At 47.6% G+C, this 24222-nt stretch overlaps 1 protein-coding gene and 1 pseudogene across 8 annotated transcripts; one reads left to right on the top strand and one right to left on the bottom strand.

The window, feature by feature from the left end:
• Nucleotides 1-1947: 1947 nt before the first annotated feature.
• Nucleotides 1948-24002, top strand: C1QTNF2 (C1q and TNF related 2). 8 transcript variants are annotated; one of them, XM_019839471.3, is made up of 6 exons: nucleotides 1948-2089; nucleotides 2414-2557; nucleotides 11889-11964; nucleotides 12736-12815; nucleotides 19039-19291; nucleotides 23231-24002. In XM_019839471.3, the coding sequence occupies exons 4-6, from the start codon at nucleotides 12771-12773 to the stop codon at nucleotides 23842-23844; spliced, it is 912 nt and encodes a 303-aa protein (XP_019695030.1). In that variant the 5' UTR covers nucleotides 1948-2089; nucleotides 2414-2557; nucleotides 11889-11964; nucleotides 12736-12770; the 3' UTR covers nucleotides 23845-24002. The 8 variants fall into 8 exon arrangements, with proteins under 8 accessions (XP_019695030.1, XP_003981369.4, XP_019695042.1 ...); XM_019839478.3 differs by having other exon boundaries at nucleotides 1993-2089; nucleotides 2459-2557; XM_019839483.3 differs by lacking the exon at nucleotides 2414-2557 and having other exon boundaries at nucleotides 1966-2089.
• On the bottom strand, nucleotides 2114-6268 carry LOC109497370 (annotated as a pseudogene).
• Nucleotides 24003-24222: the final 220 nt, after the last annotated feature.

Below are 24222 nucleotides of genomic sequence, written 5' to 3' on the forward strand. Positions count from 1 at the left end.
AGGCAGCTCCTGCAGCTCCTGGAACAACCACTTCATGAACTTTTTGGATTTCCTGCCACATGAGGTCATCACCACTAGGCTCCTAGGTTTCAGGTCTCCTCCATAAGTTGGAAGAACATCTGCTCCCATTCACTCAGCCAGGAAACATCCATTAAGTGCTTCCCTGGTACTGAGTGTGGCACCACTGCCTCTTCCTGTGCTTCTCTCTAACCATTTCCTTACCGACAAGAGCGTGTCAGGAATTTCAACCTCTGTGGCAGTGGAGCCCCATGGGTAACACATGGAAATTCCTACTCTACCCTAGAGTCTTTTAGGTTGAGAATGGCATCCATGCATCATTCAAAGGAGGGTTTCCTTACCTTTTCTGATTCCTGAAATATGTAGAAACAAACCAAGGTACCCAGAGGGAGTGGTGGACAGAGGTCCCCTTTCCAGCCATCTATGAATCAACACACTAAACCCTATTTCATAGGTCATCTTTCCTTTGTTTAGACCTCATACTTCCCCTACTCCCAGACAAGTCTCAGTTCTCCCTCAGGGCTCAACCCAGGCCTTCCTCTGAACACCCAGGTTTATATTCAGTGTTTTCCTTCTCTGTAACACTCATTTCACTTGTAGCCACTTGTGTCACCCCTACTAGACTCTAAGCTCCATGAGGACAGGCACCAAACCTATTTGGTTTATCTCCACATCTCCAGCACCTAACTCATAACACGTAACCGATATTATCAACTGTTTGTTGAATGAATATCTGTTGAGCCCACTAACTTTCATCCTCAGACAATATTTATGTAATGTTAGTAATAATTCTCTACATAGTTCAGTGGCTTATCAAACACCTTTATGGGTGAGTGTCCCAACTTTGGGGGGAAAGAGAATACAATAATACAATCATTACTCTCTACTTTTCAGAAAATAAAACACCATCCATCAAGTACTGACTTGACTTAGGTGGTGGAATCCGCAGAGGTCAAATGCATACCTGCATTAAAATTCTGAATGTGGGTCATGTATCATCTGCTAACCAGATGCTCTGACAGCTGAGTGAAATAGTGGTAGCTTGTAGAAAAGAACAGTGGAAAGAACAGGAAAAAGTTAAAGCCAGACCTCTATGATTTTTCTTTCCTCCGGTATCTGCTTGCAACCTAAACAGATCACTCTGTCTATTCTGAGACACTCAGCAATTTGACTCCAGGCCAGAGAGTTTGTGGAGCCAGTGAGCCTTTGCTTCTAAGAGGAGGGAGATGAGGGCTGGAACACAGGGGCACTATTATGTACATGCACACTCACATCTGGACAAATCTACACCAAGGCATGTGTACATATACAAAGTGAGCCACTGCACAAGCAGGTGCCACACAGAAAATCATGCACATACACACTGATATGTGGTTGTGCACACTCATACACACATTTAAACATGTACCCAACACACAGATATCCAGCCACTGATGTGTACACCCAGCAAATGAAGTACACCAATTATACACGGAGCTGCAATCTTGGACATGTGCTTATAAACGCACATACAGGAGCCTTGATGCACGTTTGGACACATGCGCTTATGAATGCACACACATACAACTAAACATGCACACACGATTCATAATCACTCTCAACTCGGTACACTCTACTCGGTACACCGAGGAATTTACGCTGCTATAAGCTGTCACACCCACAAGCATCCTCTGATCCACAGCCAGATGAATGCTCACGTGAAAGCAATACAGATAATCTCTTGAGACACAGGCACAAGTACCCACACCCTTGCAATCGCCTGAGTAGCAATCACTCTCGTGCACGTAAACCTTCAAATACACTGACAAGCTCTACACACAGACATGCATTGACACACTCAAGTTGTCACCAGCGCTGAAATTTTTTCCAAACCGATGCGGCTGCCAGGAGAGCTCCGAGCTGCGGGCTGGCCCACGTGACCGGGAACCAACTACTCCCGCCCATGACGGGATGGGAAAAGTATGCCTGGGGCGGGCGCTGGCCGAGCTGCTGCGGCTGGAGGCGGGGACGCGGAGCAGCGCCGATAGCTTCGTGGCTCCGGAAGCCCCTGGACGTGGCCGAGACTGCTAGGGTGAGTATCGGCGAACTACCCGAGCTACCCGCGCCCGCACCTCCGGCGCCCTCCCGCGGGGTCGGCAAGCGCTGGTGGGAGGGGAAGGATCCGGTGCTGGAGAGGGGACATGGGTGTGTCCGCGGGAGGGAGGTGGAGAGCTGCAAACGTCCCCTCTTTGCAGGCCGGGCAGCCCCGGGATTCCCAGCTCCTGACCTCTGCCTTATGAATTATAACATGAATTAACATGTGCTGAGCGCTTACTGTATGCCAGGCTCTGTGCTCAATGGCTTACCTGTTGATAGTAATACCTCTACCATTGATTGAGCGCCTATTTTGTGCCAGGCTCTGCCAGCCCTCTGGTGTGCTGTTTCATTTCCATGACGACAGGTTATCCCCAGCTGCAAAAGAGGAACCAGGCTCAGGGACGTTAATGACTTACTCAAGACTGCACAGCTAGTAACTGGTGGTAAAGGGGATTGAACCCTGGTAAGTCTGAGTCCAATGCCCCAAGCTAACCATCATAGTTGTTATTTATGGAGTGCGTGATCTCATTTATATTAATTAAATATGTATGTAGATGGGCAAACTGAGTTCAAAAGGTACTAAATGGCAAGCTGAGGTTTGCACCCAATTCTTTACAACTCTTTTCACCCTCCCTCTTCCCTCAAACTACTTGTCTCCAAGCCTTGTCTTACTGTGTTCTTATTTCTCCAACCCACTGACGCGGTCCTGTTCCAGGACTGTATCTCTCAGCTGAAGGACTGCAATGGCCCCAGTGGTCTCTCAGTCCGCTTCTCTCCCCCAGCACCACAAAGCCTTTGCACAATTTCAGCGTCCTCTACTCTTTGGCCACAAGACTCTCCTACCTGAACCCTTCAAAATTTCCCCATCTTAGACCCACCATCTCCCAGAGACCTTGCTGATCCTACCCAGACCTGTTCCTACCCCCACCCAACCAGCAGCAATAGCAACAAATCCTGCATATGTCAGCCCATGGCTGATGCTCAGTTAGCATTGTTCAAAGTCTGTCCTCTCCTCTCCCCACCCCCTTCTGCCCCCTCCCCCGTCTGCACAGTTCTTTCCTGATTTACTCTGTCATCTGGTAATTGTATCCATTAAGTCCACTTTCAACTGCTAACTCCTCAGACCCCCCACACCTCTCAGAACATCACTACTACCCTTCATTCTGATGCATCAAGTGTGCCACTGAGTTTGCTTCTTCCCAAATGTCTGACTTCTCCCCATCTCCTAGCAGGGACACCAAACTTGCCTACCTTCTGATCCTTAAATGTTAGGGTTACATTTTGTTTTAAATGACATAAAACTAACAACGCTCATCACAATTCAGACAGTACAACAAAGGGGGGGGAGTGAAAAGTAAAAGCCCACACACCTGCTCCTAATTCTGAGAGGTAACCTGTTTATCAAGAAGCTGTGTCCTTTCACAAATTCTGTGTGTGTGTGTGTGTGTGTGTGTGTCCCTTTTTTTTTTTTTTTTTTTTTTTTTTAGCTCAAGGAGAATCATCCTTTACAATCCATGCTGCAACTTGCCTTTTTCACTTTGTGTATGTTGGCCGTCTTTCCATCTGCACGTCTGGACTTACTTTGTCCTCATAAAGGCATCACAGTGTGTCATTGTACGAGTAAATTGAGGTCTCTTCCACAAGTCTGGGGTCATCTCTGAAGCTATTCTGCCTCCATCAAATAGTCAGCAGGTTCCCCCAGGAAGTGACTGCTTTCTGGCAAATCCCTCTTCTTCCCTATCTTGCTCCTCCTCATCCGTTGATTGGACATAGGGGACTGAACCTTCCTTCCTACAGTACCAGGCTCTAGTGCTGTCTGCTCCCGAATGTTCAGCATAGGCTGATAGTCCATGTACGTGCTCACGGCTTCCCTCACCCTTCCCCCCATCAGAGGCTTGCCAGCCGGGTTTGCCTCTGTGAGATGAACTCCTGCATAAAGCAGATTTCGGCTCAAATTCTATTCTAGGTTTACTTTTGAAAGGAATTCTATGCCAAGTCTTTTTCCAAGGAAATAATCCTCCTTGGATTTGTGCATTGCTGTGAATGGCTTACGTCTATTAACACACACGTGCACGTGCGCACACACACACACATACACACACATAGCTGCCCTGTTAGTTAAGGCTTTATGCTCATGGGTCCCATGCCCAGCGCATGGTAGAGGGACATGAGCCCTGGTCCCTGAGTCAGCAGGCTTGGGTCCCCTCCCAGCTTTAACTGGGAAAAAATGACTTCACTTTTCTGAGCCCTGTTTTCTCTTCTGCCAAGTGAGGATGATAGTATTAGCCTTACTGAAGTGTAAAGACAGTAAAAGGAAAAAAGGAACATCAAAGCTTTGAAATCAGAACACATAACATACTTGGAGAACACCCTTTTCCTCTAGGCCACAGGTTGCCAGCTCAGATGCCAGCAGGGGCCGCGTGTGACACCGAAGTAAGCAGAATGCATGTCGTTTGGGAGTGGCAAGGACTGTGGGCACAGAATGTAGGTCCTATGTAGTGGTCTGCTAGGGCGGCCATCACAATACCACAGACAGGTGACTTAACAGAAAGTTATTCTCAGAGTTCCAGAGGCTAGAAGTCCACGATCAAGGTGAGGGCCAGTCTGGTTCCTTCTGAGGCCTCTCCCCTTGACTCGCAGATGGCCACCTTCTCTCTGTCCCTCACATGGTCATACCTCTGTGTGCTGTGTCCTAATCTCCTTATAAGGATGCCAGTCATAGTGGATTAGGGCCCATCCGTAGGACTTTATTTTCCTTTACCTCTTTAAAGGCCCAATCCCGGGGCGCCTGGGTGGCGCAGTCGGTTAAGCGTCCGACTTCAGCCAGGTCACGATCTCGCGGTCCGTGAGTTCGAGCCCCGTGTCGGGCTCTGGGCTGATGGCTCAGAGCCTGGAGCCTGTTTCCGATTCTGTGTCTCCCTCTCTTTCTGCCCCTCCCCCGTTCATGCTCTGTCTCTCTCTGTCCCAAAAATAAATAAACGTTGAAAAAAAAAATTAAAAAAAAAAATAAAGGCCCAATCCCCAAATATATAGCCCCATTCTGAGGTTCTGGGGGCTAGGACTTCAACATATGAATTTGGAGGAACACATTTCAGCCCGTAACACTTTATCTCAAAGGGCAGTCAATTGGTGCCCTGCCAAATGTTTTTCAAGGAAATAATCCAGATTCTCAAGAACACCTGGAAATCTTGATTTATTTTTTATTTTTTGCTTTCTCCAACAACCTTTCTTTAACCTGTTTAAAAGTGCTGAAGCTCTTAGGTTTATGGTCATGGCTTTTTAAATATTTTTAATGTTTAATTATTTTTGAGAGACACAGAGAGACAGAGAGACAGAGAGAGAGAGAGAGAGAGAGAACAAGTGGGGGGGCAGAGAGAGAGGGGGACAGAAGATCCGAAGCAGGCTCCACGCTGACAGCACAGAGCCTCATGTGGGGCTCAAACTCATGAACTGTGAGATCGTGACCTGAGCCAATGTTGGGGAGGCTCAACCAACCAAGCCACCCCAGGTGCCCCAAGTTTATGGTGATGACTTTTGAACTTCCGTGAGCCCATTGAGCTTCCATTGAGCTCTTCTCCCAGTGCTTGAGAACCCTGTCCCTGTCTACTTCCATCTCTTCTCTGGCCCCAGGGCTCTTCTCCCCTGGATTCCTTGGCTTCTCACCCTCCTTCTCTGGCAAAAAGTCGTCGGTGCTGTCCCCATGCTCAGTCCTTCCCAGGTCCTTTCTGGTGAACAACTCAGGCAGGTGCAGGTGTGTCGTGCTGTCCTCGCTGTCGCTCACAGCTGCTCCGTGATCGCTGGACATGGGTTCCCAGAAGGCTTCTCTCGGACGGGGTGGCCTGGAGCTATGCATCTGGTCTCCCTCCTTTTCCTTTTGTGCAAGAGGCAGGCAGATGGGCACACATTCCATGCGCTGCTCCTGGCAGTCTTCGCACAGCTCTCTGGTACCGCTGGCACTGGGTAGGCCTGAACGGGTGCTCCAGGGACTTGTTGATGTGCTGCAGGGTGAGTTTGCAGAACAGCTGGGGTGGGTTCTTAGTGCTGGGCACGATATGCAGTTCGGGGAGGTGCAGGCCAGCTGCCTGTATTTCTTGCCACAGGTGTAGATCTGGTGCTCAGGCAGAAGGCAGGGCAGCTCATGCCAGTGAGAGAGCATTCCCTTGCAGGCACCAGGCTCCAGCCAGACTCTGATGCCCTTGCCCAGAAATCTTGATTTTAAGATAAGACCTCCCACGGTTTACACTGACAACAATTTCAAATGAAAAACAAAACCAAAAAATCATCAGTCAGTGGTTTACCTAAGGCCACCGATAAGCCTCAGGTCTAGATTATCATTCCCTCAGTGGCAGGGCCATCCTCCCTAGCTTTTTTATTTTTACTTTTTTAAGTTTATGTATCCATTTTGAAAGTGGGTGGGGAGGGGCAGAGAGAGAAAGAGAGAGAAACCCAAGCAGGCTCTGGGATCATGACCTGAGCCGAAACCATAACCTGAGCCACTCAACAGACTGAGCCACCCAGGTGCCACATTCCTCCCTAGCTTTTTAATGCCTTCCAACCAGAGGTCAGTGCACACTGCAGTGTTAATAAAGAGCTGTTTGCTGAATGAGTAAATTCGAAGTTTATAATCCTGTTTAAAGTAGGTTACACACAGGGGCAGCTGGGTGGCTCAGTGGGTTAAGTGTCCGACTTCAGCTCAGGTCATGATCTCATGGTTCGTGGGTTTGAGCCCTGTGTCGAGCTCTATGCTGACAGCTCAGACCCTGGAGCCTCCTTCGGATTCTGTGTGTGTCTCTCTCTGCCCCTCCTTCACTTGTGTGCCTGTGCTCTCTCGCTCTCACTCTTGCTCTCTCTCCCTCTTAAAATAAATAAATAAACTTTAAAGTAGGTCACACATACAGAAATCCTGGACCTTTGCATTTGTGCTTTGTTGTAAAATCATATCAGCTATTATGACTGCCTTCCAGCTGTTTACTCCAAAGTTCCCAATCGTTCAACTCCCTATTCTCACACTTTACAGAGGAGGAAGCAGAAGACCCAGGTCTGCTCAGTTAGCCTCCCATAATATCGTTATATCGTATCTCACATTGTTTTCACTTATTATCATTGTATCAGAATAATGCTACCATTAAGGAGTGCTTACTGTCGCCTGGTTACTGCATTATCTCATTTGATGTTCACAATTATTCTACCAGAGAGGTATGAGAGATCTAATAGCTCAGGGAGACATGCCTAAAGACCTCAAACAATTCAAACTTACGTAACTCAAAATGCAGATATTTCTGTTTACCTATTAGAATAATGCTGTCATGTGGCTCTGGCAGAAACACGGTTTACAATTTACAATTTACAATTCACACTGCCTTCCAGGGTTCTTGACAAACTTTTAATTTGGGGATTTTGAATTATTTCAGATTTTACACATAAAATGAAACAATAAATATTTTTCTATCATGCTTTTTCAAATTCAAATGGTTTAAACAAGACCATGCAGTATGTTTTTTTCCATTTTACACATAAGGAAACTGAGGCCCAGAGGGGTTAAAAAACAAAAGTCAAACATCTATAACATGACTCCTAAGCACCAGACCAGCTCTGTGCTTCTTGAAGGCCAGCCCCGTGTCAGGTCTTTAGAGTTACTGTGAATACCTGTCAGGGCCTGACTGGGACTAACTCCATGGAGACAGAAAGCCCAGAGAAGTCAAGGACAACTTGGCCTTTCCTCCCTAGCCCTTCAGAGTTCAGAATTTGTTTCTCTCCCTCAGCTCCTGGGTCTTCAAGTGTGGTGCCTTCTATACTATTCCAAGGGATCATCTAGCCCCCAAATTTCCTTCCCTTGCCTTCTGCATGGTTCTGGATGCCCTTTGGAGAGATAGCTTATTTTATTTTATTTTATTTTATTTTATTTTAAATTTTTTTCAACATTTATTTATTTTTGGGACAGAGAGAGACAGAGCATGAACGGGGGAGGGGCAGAGAGAGAGGGAGACACAGAATCAGAAACAGGCTCCAGGCTCTGAGCCATCAGCCCAGAGCCTGACGCGGGGCTTGAACTCCCGGACCGCGAGATCGTGACCTGGCTGAAGTCGGACGCTTAACCGACTGCGCCACCCAGGCGCCCCGAGATAGCTTGTTTTAAAGACAAAGGAGGTTCAAGGCTTGATTTCCAAATGATCACACAGGTGTGCCAGGCTGGACCCTCAGTATAACCAGACCATGTGCCCTATGAGAGTGACAGTCACATCTTTTCATCTCCGGAACCTCAGTGTCTGGCCTCATAGGCGATAAGAGTAAGTGACACCATTTACTGATCATTCATGTGCCAAGCCATGGTACCAAGCACATGACACCCCATTTGGCCTCCTGTCACCTGATGAGCTGAGCACTATCCCATCGATTCGCCTCTTTGTATTACGGAGCATGAACACACCAGGTAGCTCAGTGACATGGGGCCAAGGCAGACAGCCCCATCCCTCCCTCAGGATGCAATGCCAGGGCGGGAGCAAAGGTCAAGCCTCCTCTCTTTTGGTGGCAACTGACAGAAACACAACACAAACCACCTTAAATGAAAATGGAGAAATAGAAGAAGGCAGGGGCTCCGCCTGAAATGCCACAGGACTCAGAGGTCAGGACTGTTTTTCTTCATGAGTTCAGTTGCAGTTGGTGACAATTACAATTTTAAACAAGGTCTTAATTTTTGAGTCATGCTTTATTTTCAATATCCACTATCTTGTTTGATCTTCAGAAGGAGAAGAAATAACAATAATAGCTAATGCTCTTGTCTCCCTTATCACATGCCAAACGTTGTTCTAGGAACATTCTAACCTCATAACAACCTTCTAAGGTAGGTACTATTATTATTGTCCCCATTTTGGAGAGGAGGAGGCTGAGAGAGATAGAAGAAGTAATTTGTAACAGGTCCCACAGCTGGTTCATGGAATCTCAACTCAAGCGGCTGTGTATTGAGCTGATACAGTAGCCACCACGTGGCAGGTGAGCACTTGAAATGTGGCCAGTCTGAATTCAGATGTGCTGCAAGTGTAAAATACACACCAGGACTCCAACACTGTGTGCTAGTTTACAAATATGAAATGCCTCATTAATAATTTTTACACTGATTACATGTTGAGATTATATTTGAGATCTATTAGGCTACATAAAATATTAAAATTAATTTCACTGGTGCTTTTTACCTTTTGAACATGGCTATGAGACCCATTCTGAACGGTGGCCGCACATCATATTCCTACTGGATAGCGCTGCTCAAACACGCTCCCCGGCACTACGGCCTGCCACTTGAAGGCTGGCCCTCAGGACAAGCTGGATACAGGGCTCGGAACACCCTCAGGCCTCCTTCCCTCCCCTCACATCTGGCACATCAGCTGCATTCTTCTAGCTCACTGGAGTCCTTGGTCTCCATGGCAGAAAACAACTGTGGGCAGCTCCAAAGTTGATGGCTTTGTGCCCTCATCACACAGGCAGCTGAGGCCCAATGTGAAGCAGCCGGGGGCCCGGGGTCACGGACGGGCCCCTTGCCCACCACGTCACATCACATGCCATGTTGGTTGGTTTGCAAGGGTTTGGGTGTATATAGCAGAAGGTCTACCTCTGGTGTGAGCACAGTGGTCGCCAGGCTGACTTCCGTGTGCCTTTGGCAGGGCAAGCCCTGTGAGATCCTGGCTCCTGGGATCTCATTAGGTCGTGCTTTGTCCTCGGATCTCTTTTTCTACACTGAGCCAGAAGCGGGGAGTGGAGGAGGAAGAAAACAGCAGATAAAATAGTTTCTGGGGCTTCTTGGCAAGTGGACCCCATACCTTTTAACCTTCTGCGTTAGGCTCTGGCTGCTGGAGTGCTTCCAAATCCCAGGAAAGGGGCCTTTTCCGTGAGCACTGTGTGCAGAGCTGACGCCAGCCCCTCTCCTCCAGGCTGTCTGTCAGCTTTTCGGAGAAGATGGAGAGGGCTGTTTGCAATTTGCTTCCTGGAATTCAGGGAGGGCATGGGGTGTTTTTCATTATAGAATTCTCACTCCCATCAAAGGGAAGTTTCAGGGAGCTTCTGCCTCAAGCAAGCCCCACCCCATTGCAGCCACCAGCCCTTCCCTTTTAGCCCCAGAGTCTAGGAGAATTGCTAGCTGGGTGGGATTCACATACCCTCCCCCGCCCAGAACTCCCCCAAACACTCCAGGGGCTCCTAGTGGGAGGTCGGAACTGCTTGCTCTTAGTTCAGAGACAGGCGGTGGCAATTACAACTTCGGGCTCTAACTTTGGTATCATGTTTGCTTTCAACATTTGCTATATTGTTTGATTCTCAGAACAGCGCTGTAAGGTAGACAGTGTGAGTGTTACTGCCTCCATTTTATAGGTGAGGAAATGGAAGCTCAAATACAAGGACATGACTTCCTGTGATCACATAACCAGTAAGTTACAAGACTAGGGCTGGGACCCACATCTTCCAATCCAAAACCGGTCATCTCTCCCTATTTCCTTCACTGGCCAAGTGTGGCTTTGTCATCTGCACAAAGCAAATGACAGTTGTGATCCTGTTGCCCTTGATTAGGAGTGTTTTGTTCAGGCTGTGGACCAACTCTGGGCTGAGCACGTCCTATGTGCAGGGCAGGCACAGTGCTGGGCTCTGGTAACATAATAAAGAGCAAGACAAGCAGGGCCTTGCTTTCCTGGACCTTCCACACCAGCGGGAAGACACAGTTAGTGGGTCAAGAAGCCAATATAATTACAACTTGATCCACGTGCTTTTGAAGGAAAAGCAAACCAGAGGTGGGTGAGATATTTTCGTTCTGTGACCAGGCAGGTCTCTCTGAGGAGACAGTAGTACAACTGAACCTTGAAGGATGAGGCAGGCAACTGTCTGTGGACTTCACAGGGAGAAGGTTAGGGTTGGGGCAGAGCTCACAGGGAGGAGGTTAAGGTTGGGGCAGAGCTCACAGAAAGGAAGTTAAGGTTGGGGCAAAGTTCTCTCCAACTGCTGAACAGTTAGGGTCTGCACACTGGGCTCAAAGATTTGAGTACAACACCTCATTGTTCCTATAAAACTCCAGGAGTTGGATATATTATTACTTCCATTAGATAGTTGAAAAACTAAGTGGGTGGGTTTCCCATGGCTTGTTTTTTAATGTCTATTTATTCAGAGAGAGAGAGAGACAGACAGAGACAAAGACAGAGAGAGATGATCCACAGCTCGCTCTTTGCTGAGAACAGAGAGTCTGATACGGGGCTGGAACCTATGAACCGTGAAATAATGACCTGAGCCAAACTTGGAAACTTGACCGACTGAGCCACCCAGTGGCCCCTGGTTTCCCGTTGCTCTTAATTGCAGAGTGTATTACTACCACTACCTGTCAGTGTGTCAAAACCTGACAACCAACAGGCCAGATTTATTTAAGCATAATATGTATCTTTCTGTCTCCCAGGCAAGGTGAATTCAGCAGCCTCGCTAAACGCTCAGGACAGTGTCCCACTCCAGTGTGGTCAGCAGGACACCGATGTCCCCACTTGTGGCCCTTTTCTCAGCAGTCTGGGCTGAGGGCCCTTAGGAGTGAACCAAGGGCTGATGTCCTGGGGGCCAAGGGCAGAAAAAAGGAGGAAGGCTCATCACCCTACATTAGCTCCTAGTGTTTTCCTAGAACATGTGTATCTGAATCTTTGGCGACTTAACTGAGAGATGAGAAGCCCAGGGACTGAGCAAATTAAAACCAGACTGAAGAACTTCATCCAAGTTTAGTACCTCATGATTTCATTCTGGGAGGTTGACCTCCTAATGTATCTTTTTTTCTACGACAGGAAGACTGTCATGCAGCCTTCTTACTCAGCTCCCACCAGAAAGGAGAATTTAGGAACTAAGATAGCTTTTAAAAAGGTGAGGAAGAACCAATACTTTTTTTCTCTCTGATCAATTGAACAGATACTTATGGAACACCTGCTGTGTGTAAAATGTTCTGCAAGCTCTCTCCCCAGAGTGAGGGTGGGGGCCCCCTGTGCTCTAGGAGGTCAGGAGGAACAAGGGATTAGAATTAGATCTGGTTTGGGTTGGAAAAACTGAGAAAGGGAGAAAACGTTTTTGAATCCAAGGACTCCTTTTGGATTTAGTCCATCGCCTTGTCTTCTCCTTGCTGTGGATTTTCTTGAGGGTAGAGTGTGGATCTCACTCATTAATCAGGAAAAGATTTCTCCAACACTCCCTGTGTGCAAGGAAGTTGGAAGACCTGGGGATATAGCAGGACCAGCTGGGGTCCCTGCTCCCATGGGGTTTCCACTTTACTAAGAGAGAAAACAGGCCCAGTAAGCAGGTTAACAAGCAAACACAACGAATACACATGCGTTGTTGTAAGGGCTAGAAAAGACACAGACGAGCTGAAGTCCAGAGGGAGAGCTGTCTGAGAGGGCATGTCAGGGAAGGCCTTGGAGGAAGTGACATTTAAGCTGAAACATGAGGAATAAAGAGCCAGGGAGCCAACAGGGTGCGGCTCCTAGGCTGGCAGAACAGAGCTTGGCCTAAAGGAGGTGGGGTGGCTAGGCATGGGGGAGCAGGAGAGGCAGGGGGAGCTGGGACTGGGGCGGTGACAGCAAGGGCCAGGTCATTTAGGGCCTTGTGGGCCACGTCAGGGTTTCCAATGTTTGCTATTTGCAGCCGGCAACAACTGGAGTAAGACCCTCCAGGAAGTGATGTGGCTGAGTTATGGTTTTGAACAGTCCTTCTGGCTTCACATGGTGAGTACGTTTTGGGGGGGAGGGTGGAGGGAAGCAAGAGACCAGTGAGGAGGCTCCTGCTGGGATTAAGCAAGGAGTGAGCGCTGGGGCTGTGCTTTGTGCTGGTTTTTTGGTTCAGCTCATGGGAACACCCTATTAACACTCCAAAGGGACTTGTTGATGTCAGGGCCAAGGACCCCCAACCCCCACCCCATCACCTTGACTAAGCCACGTGTGGGCCTCTCAAAGGACAGGAGGTTTTTCCCAAGCATCGATTTCCTCAAGTATTCTGAGGAGAAAAAGCATCACTTCTACGTTTTCAGTCATGTATTATATATACACAGGTGTATGTGTGTATGTGTGTGTTTACAGTTGTGTGTGTGTGTGTGTGTGTGTGTGTGTGTGTGTGTGTGTGTGTGTGTAAACTGATATGAAAGAAATCTCTCCATTGCTATGTGTGGCTTTGGCAAATGCTTCAAGGTCTCCTCTGTGATTCGGAATATTTAGGAGGAAAATCTAAGAAATGCTGACATAATGGAAAGCATTTGGGCATTAGGGTCAGCCAAACCCAAGTTCAAATATAACTTCTGCCATGAACTAGTTGTGTAAATATGAGCAAATTAGCCTCTCTGAGTTTCAGTTTCCTCTTATATAAAACACAAAAATAGCAGGGGGAAGGGAGAGAGGTGTAATAGATGAAGTGTAGTCTTCAGAATCCTTCAGACATCGGTTTGAACGTAGTCCCCATCGCTCCAATTGTGCGACTTTGGGTAAATCATTTCACTTCTCGAAGCCTCTGTTTCTTCCTCTGAAAAATGGGACAATAAGTTTATCACCCTCATAGAATTTATTATAAATGCCAAATAAAATAATTCATGCAAAGAGCCTCACACAGTGCCTGGAACATTGTAGGTGTCTAATAAAGTCAGTTTACCTCTGCCTCAGTTTCCCTGTCTGTAACTAAAGGGGTTGGTCCGTTGGGGTCCTCCTCAAGTTTCTAAATTTATTTAAAATAGCTTGGAAGAGGTAACCTATCTGGATTTTTTGGGGGGCTCTGGCTCCCCTCCAAGCATCTAGCCCCCAGGTTTGCTTACCACCATAGTGTGGAGAGTAGCCATGGGGGCCAGACTCAGGAGGGTGAGGGCACTGTCTGGGAGCAGGACTTTTCGGAGCCTTGTTTTTCTTGGAGGTGCGCTAGAGGCAGAGTCTCTCCTCTCCCTCCAGAATCTAGTCTCCCCGCCTTCATTTCCAAAACAGTTCCTGGCTCAGACTGCGGGAACCACCAGCCTCCAGCTCTGAGAAATCCCTTCCTCCCTGCCTGTTCCAGAGCCCTGCTGCTCCACCCAGCCACTGGGGCCTGCTCTGGGCCAGCTGTCATCGAGCGAGATCCCCTGTTGTCCAAAGAGGCAGAGGTAGGCAGGACAGCAGACCCTGCTCCCTCTTTCTGGGCTTGTATGGCTGAGAGTGATCATCAGAAGAGAGAAGGGGGCTGCAAACTGAAACAGATGCATCCTCTCTCTCCTTCCTCTCTCATCTAGCTGTCTCTCCTTCCTGCCTTTCTTCATCTAGCTGTTTGCACGACTCTCATCTGCCTGGGAGACTCACTCCCACCCACTTCCTTCCTCCCTCTCCCTGGTCCAAAATGTTTGCAGTTGCAACTTTTCCAAACCATTACAAACCTGCTTTGAGAATTGAGTTTCTCTTGTGGGCGCCCAGATGTGTCACAGCTCACAAGTAACAATGACAGTTTTCCAAGACTCTCATCAAGCAGACCAGGAGAGGAGATGGAGATAGCTGGGGCCTGGGAGCGTTGGGGACACGGTTCTCTGAAAGTACATCATGCATATGACACTTCCACCGTGTTCACCGGGTCTGCCAACCTCCTCTACTGTCATTTAGGCCAACCATGTTGAGTACATGTGACACCAGAGGCACATCAAACTATAACTTGATTTTTGTCTCCTCTGCCCCTTTGTGATGAAGCCAAGGAAGCCCTGGCAATCCACTCCCATCAAATCCAATCTTCGATCTTTATTCAAAGGTGACACTTCCTCAGCAAAGATGTGAAGCTGGCAGGGCCATCCGCTCCCTTTCTCAGCTCACCCCTTTCCAGGCTGAAGGAAGGAGAGATAAGGGGTCAGGAAGCAGGAGGGCTCTTCATGCTTCTTGGCAGGGATAGGGACTGAACTGCTCTGCCTCTCTGGGCCTGGCAGACATTGAAGCTGCCTCTTTCGGGGGTGCCTTTTGCTGGCACCCTGGGGTTGCCATATTGGACTCTGACCATAACAGCCCTGAAGCAGGCACACACATTCTCTGTTTGTTGGCAAGTCCAGGCCTCGCCCTTGGCCTCCAGCTTTCTGGTGTCTGCCCTGCATGGTTATCACTGCTGGGGCCCCTCACTTTCTGTCCAGACCCTTCTGGCCCAGGCTGGCTCCCACTGGGGAATGTCTACTGCCTTCCATCTCCTGGGGAGGCGAGAAGGCAATTGGCCCCCTTCCCATGTGCTCTTTCCCCTTTTGCCCAGCCAGTCTCTCACCTTCCAGCTTTCTCACACAGGCCTCAGAGGCACGGCCACTGTCCCTCCCCCTCCCAGGGACACAGGTCATATTTTAAAATCCTTGATCTGCCAAGAGCGCCAGGAGTCATGCAGTGGGCTCACACTGTTCCTTTGTCGATTCTTTGCTTTGGCCTGACCACTCCATTTAGCATACAGCCTCTGATGAATCCTGGTGCCCAGGTGGAAGTTTCGATTGTAACACTCTCTTACACTCGCTCTCTAAGTCTTGCTTTTCCCCCTTCTTGGAGACAAGTTGCCCAGAGCTCACCTGTGCCCCAGTCCAGTTCTTCTTCTCCATGTGGGGCCTCAGGCCTTCCCTCCATTCCAGCAGATGCCCTTCCCCAGGGTCCTTGGTGCTGTGCTCCTGTCTGGGGCTTTCCAAGGTCTCTGTGCATATTTGGGGGGGGGGGCCTGCCCGAGAGTCTTTAAGAACGGGTGCGCAATGCCACAGATAACAGTGCTCTTGATTAAAAAGGGTTACTAGAAAGGGCTAGGGAGGCATTAAAGATACTGAAATAATTTACCAGACTGAAATAATTTTCTTGACTTAATCAGGATTAAAGAAATTTTAAAGACAATAACTTTGTTATTATATGACATAATGTTATTGAAAACAGCATCTAGTACTAAATCACCTCTACCTGGCCAGGGCACCATTATGACACCTATCTAGAGAAACCATCTGAGGTCCAAACAAGGTGAGCCTTGGCTGGAACTAGAACAGCCCCTGCATCTGGGGCAGTACAGCACTGTGGTCTCCCCTCCTCTCCCTGGCAGAAGAGGCCTGGTTTTCTCTCCCCTTCATCTGTCCCCAGGGTTAAGGATTCTGGAGGGGCCAGGAGGACAGGTAGAGTCAGCCTGTTTCCAGAGGCAGCCTGAAGTCTGGACAGGCTCCTAGGACCAGGGCAAAGCAAGGTTGGAAGGAAAGGGAGGTTGAGGGCCCAGGAGGAGAGGGGGCCTGCCAGCACCACAGCACCTGTGGTTTGAAGGCTCTGGTTAGTTAGCCCAAAGCAGTGCAGTCACAGTGGAGCCAGCAAGGGTTACATATCTGCGAGAAGGCAGGTTGAAGTCTGAAAGGCTCAGCACCAGAGGTGAAGAGACCTGAGAGACCATCTAGTCTAGTGATTCTCAAAGTGGGTCCCTGAACTACCAGCAGCAGCATCACTCAGATACTCATTTATAATGCAAATCCTCCAGCCCCAGCCCAGACCTACTGAATCATAAACCCTGGGGGCGAGGCCCAGCAAGCCAGGTTTAAACAAGCCCTCCAGGTGAGTCTGACCCACGCAGAAGTGTGGGAACCACTGACCTAGCTCAAACCCCTTATTGCTCAGGTGGGAAAACAGACCCAGAGAGGGAAGAGGTCTTGCCTAAGGTGACAAAGCAAGCTACACTTTGGAGCTCATCCCCACGGGAAGAAATCATGCCTGGAAAGTTGGTTCTTGAGAGAGAGGCTGTCGATTGCAAAGTGACCGAGCCAATTTATTGAGAGATCTTGGTCAAGTTGCTTATTCCTGCTCTGGACCAAAGCATCTGCGTCTTTACGTGTGGGGCTGGGAGTGCATCATTTCCGAGCATATAACATTCTGGCTTCTGGTGATCGTGCTACTGCAGCCACCAGCCTTGAGGACACAGTGCAAAATCAAAATACATTGAGACTTGCAACATTTCTTTAAAAATGACTTCCCATACCACTTTTCCAGGAAGCCCTTACAGGATGGGTGCCACCAAACTGAGGGATTTTTTAAAAATTGTTTTTAATTAAACAAAGAGAGAAAGACCTAGGATTCCTAAAACAGGAGATATAACCCAGGAGAGAGGCAAAGACGATCGCCACAATGATCATAAAGAAGAAGCTAGGATGGCAACTGGTTAGCATGTGTGGGGATCCAAACAGGAGGATGGGGGGCTCCGGGACTTCTATCATCAGGAAAATAAATGGAACAAATTATCTGATATATTTGGTAGTGTGGAAAATAGTGACTTAGGGAACTAAGCCAAAGAAAAAATTAAGTTAATATCTCCAGTAAGGAAAAAATGTACAAGAAAGGACATATAATTATAGTATAGTGCTTAGCTTAGCAATAAACAATACTCATAATAATCCAGAGTGTAAATTTTGACTTTATCACAAATTATATTTTAACTACATGTGGGAGAAGAAATAGGGGCTAGGGTGTTGGAAGGGGGCATATTCTTCATCTGTCAGAAATGAAATTCAAAAGATAATGTCTAAAATTGATAAGGGGCACCTGACTGGCTCAGTCGATAGAGCATGCAATTCTTGATCTCAGGGTTGTGAGTTCAAGCCCCATGTTGGGCGTGCTGCCTACTTAATTAAAAACTTTTGCGGGGGGTGCCTGGATGGCTCAGTCACTTAAGCAACCGATTCTTAATTTTGGCTCAGGTTCGTGATTTCGAGCCCCACATTGGGGGCTGGCAGCACAGAGCCTGCTTGGAATCTCTCTCTCTCCCTCCTCTCTCTGCCTCTCCCCTGCTTGTGCTCGCTTGCTCGCTCTCTCAAAATAAATAAACATTTAAAAATTTAAAATAGTCTTTAAATAAAAATAAAAACTTTTTTGATAAATAAAAAACCATATACACAAGAAGAAATAGCTGAAAGGATTTGAGGTAGGGTGTGAGGTTAAGGATAGGTAGGACTGGAGATCACAGTTTTATGCTGTGTGTGACTTATAATATTATTTGACTTCACAAACAATGTAAGTGTATTATTTCACTTACTTCTTTTTTAAATTTTTTTAATGTTTATTTTTGAGAGAGAGACAGACAGAGCACAGGCTGGGGAGGGGTAGAGAAAGAGGGAGACACAGAATCCGAAGCAGGCTCCAGGCTCTGAGCTGTCAGCACAGAGCCCGAGGTGGAGCTCGAACTCACAAACCACGAGATCATGACCTGAGTCAAAGTTGGACGTTTAACTGACTGAGCCACCCAGGTGTCCCTTCATTTAATTCTTAAAAAAAAAAAAAAAAAGTATGCATTATAGCCTGCAGCAGAGGGGCACACACTGTGAATCTAGCCCGTCTGGCTCAAACCCCAGCCCTGTCACCTGCTAATTGCAGGAGTCAGGCTTGTTGTTAAAATTTCTGGGCATCCACTGCCTCACCTGTGTCTCTCTGGCAAGGATGCTCTGAGGTAAGTAACGTACAGAAAGCACTTAGCCCATGCCTGGTGCACAGGAAGCACTTAGAAGAGAGGCTGCTACCATGACCTGCTGTGCTGCTCGAGTCTGGGGCACCTTGACTCAGAACCAGAGCCTCAGTGCTTACCCGGCCATGTGCTACCCTGAGTCCCCCTGGAGAAGCAGCATAGTTGCAAATCATCACCTACAATTCAAAGTATTTCTACTTGTGCCACGGATTCGAATGAAATCCTAGCTTGTTTCTTTCCGCCCACTGCTCCTCCCAATCGGCCTGACTGGGCCATTAGGTCCTACCTCTGTTTCAGCTACACTGAAGGACAGCAGTGCGATGATGAGTGCCTCACCCCCAAGACTTCTCCAAAGTGTCCGTGACTCGGTTCATCCAAATATGTCCTCAAGACATGAGAACACTGTCCAGCCACTTGTATATGATGGAGGAGAGAGTCTCTTCCGGCCGCCTCCCCTCCTCCTCTGGTTTCCTTTCTGACTGACCACCAATCAGCTCACAGCTCTTTTGCCTTCCACAGGTGACCACCATGATCCCTTGGGTATTCTTGGCCTGTGCCCTCCCTTGTGCAGCTGACCCGCTGCTTGGTGCCTTCGCCCGCAGGGACTTCCAAAAGGGCTCCCCTCAACTTGTCTGCAGCCTGCCTGGCCCCCAAGGCCCGCCTGGCCCCCCGGGAGCCCCAGGGCCCTCAGGAATGGTGGGAAGAATGGGCTTTCCTGGAAAAGATGGCCAGGATGGCCAGGATGGGGACCGGGGGGACAGCGGAGAGGAAGGTAAGAGGCCCAGTGCCTGTCTCTCCTATTCCTGCCTGGGGTTGACATCCTCTGGCACAGAGGGAGTTTAGTTATGAAAACCGGTATGAATCCCATTTCATTATAAACCAAATTAATGTCTTTTTAAAAAACAGAGCAGTGTATTCTCCTGAAAGGAACAGTAGGTATCAGATCTTGTGTTCCTTCGCCAGCTGCACCATTGACTTGCTGAGTTGCTTTAAGCAAGTCTCCTGATATATGATTCAGAACACCTTTGGCTGCAAGTGACAGAACTCAATTCATAGCCTTGAATGGAATTTATTGGCTCATGCAACCAGGAAGTTCAGGAGCCAAGCTTCAGCAATGGCTGGGTCTGGGAGCTCAAAGCTGTTGTCAAGGCTCTGCTTATCTGTGTGTGTGGGTTTTGTTTTCACAAAGGCTGGAAGTTTTGAAATGGCTGCCAATGGGCTCGAGTCTAACTCTTCATGGTTTGATCCACAGAGCAAATCTCAGCATGACTAATCCTTCTAAATCATATAGGTATCCCGGACCACCAATCCTTTTGGCCATGGAGATGAGGTACTACGATCTTCCAGGACTGGGTCATGTGCCCACCCCTGGTGTGTGTGAGTGGGTGGTGAGTTGGTCATTGTGGTTGACAGCCTTGCTGGGATCACACGAAGTCATGAAGGAGGAGATGCCAGGCAGCCAGCAGACTGGACAGTCTCTACAGGCCCTTTCAGCCTTGACATTCTTTGTCTCAGAACTTTTAATGTCAGCAACATCCCTAAATGTATGTTTTAAGCAGTAGGGGAATCATAATAACTTTTATTTGTATGGCATTTTAATGTTGACAAAGCACTTTTGAGTATGCTGCTCCACTGATTGTCCATACCATGCTATGAAGGAGGTATTCTTACTATCCCCACGTTACAGATGAGGAAACTGAGGGTCAAGGGTGATTAAGTTGAGAACAGCACGTCATGGCTGCGAGACCTGAACTCTGGAAACAAACTTGGGGACCTGTTTTGGTGAATTAGTTAACCTTTCTTCATTCCTCAGCTGCTTCATCTCTAAAATAGAGATGATAACAGCACCTACCCCACAGGGGTCTGATGATGATAAAATATGATGTGTGAGGCATCAGCCTCAAGTAGATGTACAATAAATGGTCATCTCCCCCTAATTGATTGCTGAGATCATGTAATAGGCTGGTACCTGACTCCAAATCTAGACCTTCTCCTACCATACTAAATTAACTCCTCCAAAGCACCTCCTTCCCCACAGAATAACTATATAAATAATGGTAATGGCTTTGACTTGGGGAGGTATCACAGTGTGTCAAGCACTCATGTCATGGTATCCCATTCCATGGGATACCCCAGTGGTAGCTTCAGTCTGGACTAGTGCTCCAAGCAGGGCCAGACTGAGTTTTCCCTGACATTCATCTTACAGGTCCCAGAGGTGAGAGGGTATCTCTGCTATTGACTTTTTCTCCTTGATCAAGAGCCATGAGGATATAGGCTTGGCCATCTCTCCTGCCCATGCAGAGAGTCTCTGCTGAGAATTAAGGCAACACACCAAGGAAGGTGGTGTTAAGAGACAGAGAGTCCTGACCTGCAAAGCTGGGCCACTCTGGGACAAGTACAGGATATCATCAAACCACCTCTCCCTGACATACACATAGAAATCCATCTCCAAAAAGGTCTTAAAAACTAAAACCAGCTTTTCTTGAAGTTTCTTGAAAGGGTATCAAGAAGGAGGTACACCACATAACACACTGTAGAACTTCCTGATAAGCTTTCTTATCTGTTTGTCTTACCCCAAAATCTCCAAAATGACTCAGTCTTTATTCCTCCTCACCTTTCTCCCTCTATTAAAGCAATAAGTTTTGCTTATTTTTATTTTTTCATGGGACAGTTTTATAATCTGACTTTTTCCCCATGTAAAATTTTTTAAATTACAAGTAATACACAAATAAATTCTTATTGTAATATATTCAAACAATACAAATAAAGCAAGAGAGCTCCTTAATTCCTACCCTTCTCATCTTCTTCTCACTTTCCAGAGGTAATTACTATTAATTGGATAGATGTATATCCTTCCTGGCCTTTTTCTACATAATTTATATATGTGCATAGTAATACCAGGCATTCATTGCCAGGCCCTTAACATAAGCAATCTGCTCCTGAAAATTAAATGAGAAATTTCAGTGAGAAAATGCTCTTTGGGAATCTATTTCCCAATTACTTAAAATAGGAAGAATTTAGGGGCGCCTGGGTGGCGCAGTTGGTTAAGCGTCCGACTTCAGCCAGGTCACGATCTCGCGGTCCGTGAGTTCGAGCCCCGCATCGGGCTCTGGGCTGATGGCTCAGAGCCTGGAGCCTGTTTCCGATTCTGTGTCTCCCTCTCTCTCTGCCCCTCCCCCGTTCATGCTCTGTCTCTCTCTGTCCCAAAAATAAATAAACGTCGAAAAAAAAATTAAAAAAAAATAAAAATAAAAAAAAATAGGAAGAATTTAAATGCATTACATGTTAACTCAAAAGTTTAAGACACAGTAAAATGCCTACATATATGCATATAAGAAGCAAAGTACCTTTTTAGAATGAAAAATGCCTACAGCATTGCTTTTTGATCACCCAGTTCATTTGGTGGTTACAAACAGTCACCTACGTACAATAATACTAGAATGACTTCTGGCACCAGCAAACTTCAGAAGCAGGCCCTCGATTAACATTCAGCAAACTTTTCAAACACCTACACCCAATTCTGCCAGTCTACCAATTGTACCAATTATACAATTGTATTTAGATATGACTCAAATCTTTACCCACTTTTGTTTAAAATGATGTATTGAATTTGGGGGACATAAATAGACATGTTTCCTGTATAATCATTAGCCAAAAATACTGTATTGAGAGAAATGCACCTGTTATGAAATCTGGGTATAAAAAACCAAGGGTCATTCTACAGGGAAACATTACTTGGGGAATGTTCTTCAGGATATGCCAACTATATTCTGTGAGTGTTTACTATGGGCCAGCAACTCTCCTATGCACTTAAATGGTTGTAGAACTAGTTCGTGTTGTGGTTTCCTTTCAACAAAAAAGTTTCAGTCACCTGCTTTTTCCTCTCAACAGTGTACTTTAGAGAAGTTTTCAAATAGTACACATAAATCACCTCACTTTTTTAAAACTCCTGTATAGAATTGCACATTATGGGTAGACCATAATTTTGGAATCATTTCTCTTTGAATGTTTATTTATTTTGGGGGAAGAGAGAGAGCACTTACAAGCCGGGGAAGGGCAGAGAGACAGGGACTGAAGATCTGAAGCAAGCTCTGTGCTGACAGCAGAGAACCTGATGTGGGGCTCAAACTCACGAACTGTGAGATCATGACCTGAACCGAAGTTGGATGCTCAACCAACTGAGCCACCAGGTGCCCCATGAATCATTTCTCTTTGGACAGGCATTTAGTTGTCCCTAGTTTTGCTATTATAAACAGTGCTGCACTTAAACTCTTGCACTATGGACAGGGACCTTGTGTACTAGGCAGGGCTCTTACTAAGATTGATATGTTGAAGTCAAGAGGCTTCTTCCAATTCTTTTGTCAACCCATTACCAGCACAGCCCATTGAAGGACTGGTCTGGCAGGCAAACCAGACTCTTCCCTAGAAGGCAGGGAGAAGGAAAGGGGTGAACTGTTATAAGTTATTCTTTTTTGCCCTGATCCAGTGGTTCTGGAGGGTAAGTATCACCATTCCCATTTTCCAGATAAGACTGGGAGAAGTGCCCCAGGTTATACCAGCAGGATTTGCATCCATTTCTATGTGACTCCAAAGCCTTCTTGCTCTTTCCATTACCCAAAGGCTCCTGCTCCAAGGATGGAAAGCCAAGGCCCACAGCCTCTGCCTAGTTCTGTGAAGGCCCCTCCATAACACCAGCTGCTCTGTCTTCCAGGTCCACCTGGCCGGACAGGTAACCGGGGAAAGCCAGGACCAAAGGGCAAAGCCGGGGCCATTGGGCGGGCCGGTCCTCGCGGCCCCAAGGGGGTCAGTGGTGCCCCGGGGAAGCACGGCACACCAGGAAAGAAGGGGCCTAAGGGCAGGAAGGGGGAGCCGGGCCTCCCAGGCCCCTGCAGCTGCGGCAGTGGCCACGCCAAGTCTGCCTTCTCAGTGGCAGTGACCAAGAGCTACCCAAGGGAGAGGCTGCCCATCAAGTTTGACAAGATCCTGATGAACGAGGGCGGCCACTACAACGCATCCAGTGGCAAGTTCGTCTGTGGCGTGCCGGGGATCTACTACTTCACCTATGATATCACCCTGGCCAACAAGCACCTGGCCATCGGCCTGGTGCACAATGGCCAGTACCGCATCCGGACCTTCGATGCCAACACGGGCAACCATGATGTGGCCTCGGGCTCCACCATCCTGGCTCTGAAGCAGGGTGATGAGGTCTGGCTGCAGATCTTCTACTCAGAGCAGAATGGGCTTTTCTACGACCCTTACTGGACCGATAGCCTCTTCACAGGCTTCCTCATCTATGCCGACCAGGACAACCCCAATGAGGTATAGACAGGCAGGTGTTGGGTCTCCAGGGAGGTAACCAGATCGTGGACTTCCAGAATAAGACCCCTCAACTCTCTTCTGAGTGGGAGTGGGACCTCCCAGCCTCGGACATTCCTCCTCTGCCCATTGTTTCTTCCATCATTAAATCCAAGCTTTTTTATTCATCCTCCCACCTCTCCATTCACTAAATTTTTTTAGTGTCCACTGTGTGACAGGCACTATGATATGCTCTGGAAGGTGCCTCTGTGAACAAAATAGACAGAGGCTCTGTCGTTGTGAGGCTTACATTCTAGTAGGAGATACAACTTACAAATAAACAATCAAAGAATATAATTATTGTTCCAGGATGGAGACACACATGCCATGGTCAAGAGTAACAGGAAT

The sequence above is a fragment of the Felis catus genome, chromosome A1 (assembly GCF_018350175.1).
Source record: "Felis catus isolate Fca126 chromosome A1, F.catus_Fca126_mat1.0, whole genome shotgun sequence".
Lineage (NCBI taxonomy): Eukaryota > Metazoa > Chordata > Mammalia > Carnivora > Felidae > Felis > Felis catus.